This window comes from Antedon bifida, chromosome 2 (genome assembly GCF_963402885.1).
Source record: "Antedon bifida chromosome 2, ecAntBifi1.1, whole genome shotgun sequence".
Lineage (NCBI taxonomy): Eukaryota > Metazoa > Echinodermata > Crinoidea > Comatulida > Antedonidae > Antedon > Antedon bifida.
Genome location: NC_136227.1, coordinates 6,645,323 through 6,654,810, shown reverse-complemented (window position 1 = coordinate 6,654,810; position 9,488 = coordinate 6,645,323). Strand labels below are relative to the sequence as shown.

General features: G+C 32.2%; 1 protein-coding gene across 1 annotated transcript; it reads right to left on the bottom strand.

The window, feature by feature from the left end:
* Positions 1–226: 226 nt before the first annotated feature.
* On the bottom strand, positions 227–9,477 carry LOC144836025 (dnaJ homolog subfamily C member 16-like). Its single transcript, XM_078691199.1, has 13 exons — positions 9,158–9,477; positions 8,087–8,153; positions 7,365–7,692; positions 6,688–6,878; positions 5,736–5,987; positions 5,125–5,255; positions 4,734–4,914; positions 4,173–4,358; positions 3,491–3,579; positions 2,883–2,966; positions 2,344–2,388; positions 2,020–2,181; positions 227–1,458 (listed from the first exon to the last, which is right to left on the bottom strand). Exons 1-13 carry the CDS (start codon positions 9,361–9,363, stop codon positions 1,083–1,085), a joined length of 2,298 nt encoding a protein of 765 aa, XP_078547325.1. The 5' UTR covers positions 9,364–9,477; the 3' UTR covers positions 227–1,082.
* Positions 9,478–9,488: the final 11 nt, after the last annotated feature.

Here is a 9,488-nt window from a genome sequence, read left to right as displayed (position 1 = left end):
GATGAAAATGTATATACTGTATAATAAATAAGACCTTAAAATCAAAGAAATTCAGAAACAAATCTTTACAAATCACAGCATGATACCTACTGTAGTATTTTAATCATTTATAAAGAGCTGATCAATATTATGAATTCATGAGGACTACCCATCAGACTAAAAACACATCCTAATCACACCTATTTTAATAGATAAAACTATTATTATTATTATTACATTAACTGTACACTGTATTTTAATTAATGTTTAAGTAAATTAAATTGTATTTTTGTTACTGTTGCACATATTCTTTATTTACTTAAAACTATTACAGCACCTAATTTATGCATAAACATTAATTGAACAACATGGGTGAGTTTAAACAATTAAACAATGTTGACAAATAATGCATTTAAAAATTAAATTGTCATAATCTTTTTTTTTAAATTTTAAATATTGTGTGGAAGTTTAAAGATATACTGTACTCTAAAAAAATAAATAATTTTTTTGAATATGTTGCTGATTGAATATGCCATTTTAATGTCACATGATAGTAATATTCACTTTGACCAAAAATTGGATCGAAAAAAAACAGCAGTCATTTTGAGGAGTCTCTGCCCTGTTTACCTCACTGTCGCTTATTGTTTTTAAATATTTTATTATACCTTATTTATAGAGGGTGACCCTAAACAGCGTATGCTGACAATCAAGGGGCCCTCTTGATGAGTGACAGTGGCTGTGTGTATACTAGTACACCGGGGTAACCCCCCTACTCGTCTCGAAAGATGTACTAGGTTCTTTAAAGTGCTTAGCTGACTTTCTAGTAGATTAATAGTATCTCTAGGATTATATGATAAATGGTTACTTGTTGATGCTGGACTAGTTGACTCTCTAGTAAATCAATAGTACCTCTATGATAAATATTTACTTGTTGATATCATAAAACAAAAATATTTGAAATAAATAATATTAATTTAAACCTGATATATAAACACGTCACAAAAGGGAGACATACATAATTGATACCATGATAAAATGTTTACATGATATAGGAAGAAAATTGCGTAAATTGCACAGTAAAAATAGCGCTTGAATTTGCATCATCAGGAGTCAAAAGTCGGCCATTCATTAACATTAATCCTCGATATCGATCCATCATACAGTCTATCCATCCACATCGACAGTGGAGCGTATAAATTACGAACAGAAACTCTGCCGATTTCCTCGTCAGATCCGCTATCAGAATCGCTAAATCCTACTGATTCTGGGTTGACTTGCACGTTCTTATGAGCGGCACGGTACGCGCTCATCTGCGTTCGTGCGTCATATAAACAATAGTATTTTCTATGTGCATTTATGGCTAGTATGTTCCCAGTGACTTTGTTGACATCCAGTGTACCTGGTCTCTGATTGGTCAATTGTTCATACCAAAAGGTATATTGATCAACTTGTAAAAAAGAGAACTGCCAACCCTGCATTCTGTGAATAATACAGATTTTGCTTTTAATTTAAAATAATGTAAAGATAACATTTTATACAGTACCATTTTCTAACATGCCAATATTAAACCAATGTCATAATTTCCAGGATATATTTTTGTAACACACAACTGTGACACAATGTGCACACTTGACTGCACAATATCACACTTGATTGCACAATGTCTCACTTGACTGCACAATGTCACACTTGATTGCACAATGTCCCACTTGACTGCACAATCTCACACTTGACTGCACAATATCACACTTGGCTACACAATGTCACCCTTGACTGAACAATGTCACACTTGGCTGAACAATATCACACTTGACTGCACAATGTCAAACTTGACTGCACAATGTCACACTTGGCTGAACAATGTCCCACTTGACTGCACAATGTCACACTTGACTGCACAATGTCACACTTAACTGCACTTATTAAAATAAATAGGGTATTATAAATCCAGAGCTCAGCTCTTTGAGAAATGTGCAACTTTAAATATTCTGAATCAAGTGCATATAATATGAATATAAATATAATTTTGAATAAACTTACCTGTTAATTTGATATTTAATAGCATTTTGAGCTTCAACAAACAGCTCATTTTTACTTGCTTCATCAACAATAATGAGTAGCGTCATCTTGCCTGGGGGCGCTGTTAGAATCAACGTATCATTACTCTCTGGATTTAATGAATACACACTAATATTTTGTCTCCTGCAAAAAAAGGTGTTTACAATCAAATCAATTAAATTACTTTAAAACAATTAGTTTTTCGGAATGAAAGTGGAATGGGGAGAGTTAATAGATGGACTTTGTGAGGTTCACAAATTTGAGACATAAATAAGATTAAAGTTTTGTGCTAGTTATAAAACTTACCTTGGAGGTTCATTCATGCGTGACTGTTCAGGAGCAGATTTATTTCTACAAAAACATAAGTTACATTACTTTTTTGTAAAATATTAATTATTAACATTAAAATAATAATAATAATAAACATTATTGATATAAAAATGAGTGTTTAGTGAAAAATAGATTTTCAAAACTTTTTGAGATGTCTTGGACGTGAAATTACAGATGAACAAACAGAGGAGAAAACATAACATCATTGGCATAGGTAATACCAAATTAAATAGTTTAAGTGCTAAACATTGAATACAGTGCCACAACTACTCTCAAAGCAGTTAGGTGTATGTAAGTAAATCATACAAAATACAATTAAACCCCTCCTTTAGAACACCCTATTCAGGGGACACCCCTATTCAGAAACGCTTTCCCATGAAACAAATGAGGGGGGCAATAGTTGTTTTAACGGGCAACACCTATTAAGAGGACACCCTTATTAAGAGGATACTTTGTCGGGTACCAAAGATGTCTCCTTATTAGATGTTCTACTGTATAAAATAAAAGCTGCATACTTAGGAGATAGATATCCAGTCATCATTACCGCCATGGTAACAACATATGCAATAAACACACATATTACCATAGTAACCTCATCCCTGAAAATGTAAAAAAAAATGTGTGTCATGCAATTAAGGCTTATTTGACAATAAAACAGTAAATAACATAAAAATATCTCATAATCAATGCATGTATAAGGGAAGATATACTTGTTAACTAGATTCAATAACATAACAGAAAGTTTATGAGAAAACACTAAAGTAAAACTACTTCTTTGGGACACCCCATTAAGAGGACTCTCCCCTCCCCCTCACTAAATGTGTCCCTTTAAAAGAGGTTTTCTTGTGTTTAATCATCTTTGTCTCATCTTATACTACCAGAACAAGGATAGAAGAGTGCCTTAAACCTAAGGTTTGCAATAGACAGTGCATTCATTCATTTCCTTTAATTTGGATAGTACATCCATATACAAGACATACAGGGGAAAAGAGAGAACAAATTTCACTAGGAAATTAACAATAGAATCTTCCACAAAAACAACCTAAAATATCCTAAAATATCAATTTGCACCAATGCTGATGCAGGTTGGATTGTGGAAGTACGTTTGAAAACAACAACTTACCACCGACCACTCACAACATACTGAACAGCAGAGTTCAAATAAGTCTTGAAATTCAACCACACTGAATTTATCCATAATACCAACCAATGCTGTACAATATAGAGAACACATCAATTTAGTTTATAACATAAAATTAATAAGATGTGTATTGTATATGTTTTAACATTACCATCTACTCCTATTCAGGGACACTTTGTTAGGTCTATAGAAATGTGTTGTACTGAAATGCATAATATATCGCGAGGAAAGGCCAACTCAGACAGCGTCGTACAACAAGGTCCGACAAAACGTCTTGACTCGTTGGTGCTGTCCGAATTGAATACAGACGTCATATGACGCTGTTGGCCTCAAGTAATTAAAAATTATATTAATCATTTTGATCCTGTATACTGTACTTCATTATTTTAGAATTATTTATTTTAAAATTTAGAACCTGCATTGAAGGGAACACCTTCAGGAAAAAATAAAACGTTCCTTTAATAGGGATGTCCCTTGAAAAGGTGTTGATCATTAAAAAATATATGTTTCTCCATATTTTGAGGTATTTGTTAAGGGTTTCCTAAGGAAGTGTATAAAAAAATGTGTAGAAATATAAATATTATAAGCAAAAAGCTAAATCAAAACGAAAAAGTAGCATATATATAATAGCATAGATTAGCACAATATAATTATTTATAAATACCGGTTCATTTTCATCTCTCAACGTCTCAATTTGTCTCGTTTTGCTTAATTCAATTATAAAGTTTGATAATTCTAAAAGATAATTTCCTAAGCGTCTTTCGTTGTCGCCTTTATCATCCAGTTTCCATCCTCCTGGCAGCCAATCAAACTTAAGCATGTGTGTTTTTTTCCTCCAAACTAAAGCAACCTAAAATAACAGAATAAAACAATTTATTTCTATTTATTTATTTATATTTAATATTATTTATTTTATTGATATTATACAGAGATTTCATTTGTGAATTCTCAGAGGGATAAACTATGTCATGCTTATAAACTCAGTGTAGGCTGAGGGAGACATATATTTGGAACAACACTTGAACTCGGCCAGGATTGAACCCTGGACCGTGTAGTTGGAAGGCAGGCTACTACTACTACAGCACTGGGTACTATAGGCTAGTAGAGTGACTGATGAATTTAATTTATTGTTGATTGTTTCAATTACTATTTTATTTATTATGGTAAATAAAAAAATAAAAATAAACAAAATAAAATAAACGTTTAGAGAAACAGATTCACTTACAGGGATCTTCTCCTGTTCAAAATCTATGCCGATGTTGTTAGTGAAAGCTGTTTGCGTTTCTTCGTACACATACATGAACTTTGAACCCTCTGGGAAAAAAGATGTATTAATAGCAACTTGGCTGAACGTCCTGCGAAAGTCATCATGTTTTCCTTTTTGTGTGAACAGAATTACGCAAATTCTATAAATAAATAATAACAATGTACATATATTATTAAATTATAAATATTTTATATCATTATTATTATTATTATTATGTCAACAGTAAATTCATGTGCTTTCAATCAATTGTATACATAAGGAACTTACAATATTATAATATTATGTTTTTAATGGGGTGTTTATACACTCTTAACACAAATTCGATAACAAACAAATTATCAACATTTACCTGCGAGTTTTCTTGGATGGAGAGACAGGGCAAAGGTCATCAAACACTTGTTGCGAAGTGAGCCGTGGAGCATATAGATACTGATTCTGTATAATAATCTCACGCATAGAATCTCGCTGCAACATTGCGGACTAAAGAAAATAAATAATTTTAAACAAATTGCTGTAGTGGTATTATATCTTCGAGATTAGAATGTTTCCTTCTAATCAGAGAATTCTGGGTTCAATACCTACTTACAGTTATTATAGCAGAAACAATTAAAAAGTCACTCCATTTAATACCACACCAATTCTAAGGAATCCCCCAATTAAAGACCACCATAATAAATACCACTACATAGGAACCTCTACTTAATGAACACTTTTAAATAAAGAAACCTCCAATTAACGACCAGTACAAACAAATTGCCTCAAATAAAAGATAGGTTCAATCATAATAAAAAAGACTCTAAAAAACAATCAAAATCAAAAAACCTAAGTCAATTAAAGAAACCTTCAATTAAAGTTTTAATTATTTCATCCTTAAATAAAAAATAGTTTCAATTAAAAACTCGAAATAAAGGCACCTCTAATTAAATTTAAAGACCACTTCACACAAATTCCCTGACTCACCTCTAAACGAGCTGTATATTGTTCAGTATCTTCCTTAAACACCATAAGGCATGTACTATCCACATCATAGTGTCTTCGCATTGTGTTTACTTGACTCTTGAAGCTGGCAAAGCCAAACGCCATTTTATCTCTGAACTCATACGCTGTCATTAAGTAGAGGAGTGACGGGGAAGATTTACGCGAGAAGAGTAACGTCCGAGGGCGGTTGTCAGAATATCCAGCTAGGAAGCTTTTATAGTTGTCATCGTCAACCTGAACAAAATATGTAAATATTGGAAAAATTAGTAGTTTGGTTTACAAATTTGCAATTCGACGATGAAAATGTATTGAAAACCCATTTTATTTGAGAACACAAAAAAAGCACATTGTTTTCAGATAAGACTCTATCTCAAGCCTGGAATTACATCAATTGTATCAACAAGTTTATGTGTAACATGCCTACGGTTGAAATTTGAGGCCAAATACATACATATTACAGTAGATAGAAACCCTGTAAAGAGGACATCTTCAGTCTCCTTAATGTCCCCTGAGTATGGGTTGGCCATTGTGTTATAATATACTATTTATGAATAGGGGTGTCTCAATAAAAGAGCTTTTACTGTATTCTCATAAGATACTTTAAATATCAAGTATATTTTCCGCATCACTGGTCAAAATTCAAGTTTCTGTATTAATTATAAATTATAATTATTAATATTCTATAATAGATTAATTCCAAATGCATTCAATACATGGGCCAGAATGACGTAAGTAGCTAATAATGAAAACATTTTTGTCAATGTTCCTCTACTAGCTTATTTGATATGTCGAGATTATTTTTAGCATGTTTGAAATTCTTTCTTAATACTTTATTTGTCCATTAACAAAATAAAAAATATTGCTTTAATGAACACTTTCAATCTCAATCTTAAATATTAAACCATTATTGAGCAAGAAATCAATGTCACTGTACCTTCTCAATGGTTGTAGTGGGAAACATATTCATAGCAAATGCCTTTAGGCTGTTGATGTCAATAACGGTCTGCGATCCAAAATGGTAAATCGTCTCATCTAGCACACCAACAATAGACGGATAGCTATTGACACCAAGGGCGCGTACCAACTGCCGGTCATGATCACCATAGACGGTACCAATACCAACGCCTAAACCAAATTTTAAGTTAATTTATTAGGTTAATATGTTAATTTTTGTATTCATTCATTTCCTTTATTTCGGATAGTACATTCATACATAACAAACAAAACAAAAAGAGAAAAAAATTCACAATAGCCCCTTCCACAAAAACAACAAAAATATCAATTTGCACCAACGCTGATGCAGGTTGGATTGTGGAAGTACGTTTACTATGGTTTGAATCAGACTATTACAACTGTCATGAATTCTGTTCTTAAAACTATGAATGGAGTTCCTCTAATATTCATAGAATGAATTTATCTTAATTTAACTATTTTTTTAACTGCAATTTCAAGGTTTGTTCTAATGTATAAGTTTCATTACAATAAATATGTGTGTATAATTACCCCCAAAATTATATTGTATAAACAGGTTTTAAAGAGTAAACAAAATGCAGTTACTGCAGTAGAATCAATTCTACATGGTTTATAAGTATCACAAATATTAAATCTTACCAGCCTTTTGCAATTCCTGTACATTTTCCTCCCAAATTCCTTCCACACGATAACAATGAAAACACATTTGTCCCGTGACTAGAAACATGTAAACTTTCTTACGACTCTCGGGTAGAACAGTGTCGTGAAACATGTGGTATTTTATCCTTGGTGAATTCTTATTTTGTTGACGTCTGTGACCACCGCCAGAAAAATCAAATTTAAAATTGAAACCATTGCTGAACCCGTTGAAGCCTTGGAATGGGTTGTGGTGGTGCTGCGCCTGCTGACGGTCATCAACATACCCATGGTCATCATATTGCCGACGCTTTTCTTCATCCGAAAGAATCTAAAAATGAAGGCACAAAAAAGTTATCAGAAGCTATAACAGCGAACTAGAAGAGGACTTGGAGGGTGCATACCTTCGCCTAGTATAATTCCCCTACATAAGATTTCCTCCAAAATGTTATTTCTGTTGGTTACGTTTCCCTGCACTGCATTGTTTCGATCAAAGATGTCTTCGGTTTCGTGAACAAGGTGTATCCCAATGATAAATGTGTCCATTGCTGTGGTCACTCAGCCTGATATTTGACCTAGGCATACAGGTATGAAACCATTTTAATGGATCAGGCAATAACCTTTGCTTAACCCTACTAACGCACACGTTAGACTACATAACATCCTTTGTATTGGTGGAGTTAACTAATGTATGCACTATAATTTATAAAACAGTTTTAACATACCTCGTAGGCTTTTGATATGGTAACAAATTTATTTTCTGCATCAGGATCATCATTTTTATCTGGATGCCTAAAAGAAAAACATTTATTAAAAAGTTTATTTACACCAACCTCTTTCTTGTAGCAATATTTAAATTACCGTATTTATTTGAAAAGGTGAGGGGAGCTTTAACCGGGGGTGGCATTTATTCAAAGCGCGGTGCATTTATTCATAAATACGGTACATTAATTTGCATAATTTTACATAATTGTTTAAAAATAAACAAAATAAAAATATTATGTATAATTCAAGTCACTTTAAGGACTGTAGATGTTTGAACAATTGCCATATGGTGAGAATTTTATTATCAGTATTGCATCTTATCTTATTGATACATTAGACTGTAGAGCATTTATATTATTCATAACCTCTGATAGATTATGCAGGTACAGTACAGTAATACAGTCAACTCTCCCAAGAAAGGGACACCATTGGGCTGGGCTATTATGTCTGGTGTTCTGATAACTGAATGTGTTTTGTAATCATTATTAAACCTAAAAAAGGGGAAGCTTTTATTTTTTGGAGAGTCAAAGTTTGAGAGAGTTGTCTGTTATTTCTAACACGATAATTCAATTATTATGGCTTTTACTTTTTTAAAAATTGAATGGTGAGTTGATTACAAATATATAAACATAAATATAAAATATCAAAGGATAAAAACATTGATATATAAAATTTAACAATATTACTGTATTATTTTATATAAAAAACATTAATACAAAACCACAACAACCAATTATTTACAGCAGAAAAATTACAGAAATTACAATTTTAAAATCAATAAAATTCATGAAAAAGGGTGGATTCAAACTGTTCATTATGGAAATTGCACGTATATTTTAGTTTTTTATTATTATACTATACTAGCTTCGGTAGAGGGATGGTTAATTATTTGTTTTTTAATATATTTTCCCTTATTTTATGATATTATACATTTTATTACAAAAATCACATTATCTTTCATTAAATAATAAAATAATAGGCCTAGGGCTAGATAAATTACAAAATTGCAGGTCAATATATAATATACTTACCATTCTCGAGCAAGTGCTTTGTATGCACGTTTTATATCTTTCAGGCTAGCAGTCCGGTGAACGCCCAGAACATTGTAGGGGTTGGGTGTTTCTTCTGCCGCGGCAATAGTTGAGCTGCTTCGGCGTTCGTCGGTTCTGAGCTCGAGGCCTACAAATAGAACTTGATATAACGCTAAATGGAGAAAAGTTAAACTAAGTCGAGCCATTTAGTTATATATATTTACTATTTAATTTACTATAGAACGGATAACATGCTTCACGAAGTGGATAAATATAGAACAAAAGTATTTTTTATTAATGAATATATTCGGGCTGCTGCGCTGGCCTATTT

Bases quoted from the DNA above. Each gene is read 5' to 3' on its own strand.
- LOC144836025 (XM_078691199.1), bottom strand. From the start codon at position 9,363: ATGGCTCGACTTAGTTTAACTTTTCTCCATTTAGCGTTATATCAAGTT. The intron at 4,359-4,733 runs GTAAGTGAATCT...CTGTTATTTTAG, and splicing joins TTGAACAGGAGAAGATCCCT to GTTGCTTTAGTTTGGAGGAA. The intron at 1,459-2,019 runs GTAAGTTTATTC...TATTATTCACAG, and splicing joins ATTAAATATCAAATTAACAG to AATGCAGGGTTGGCAGTTCT.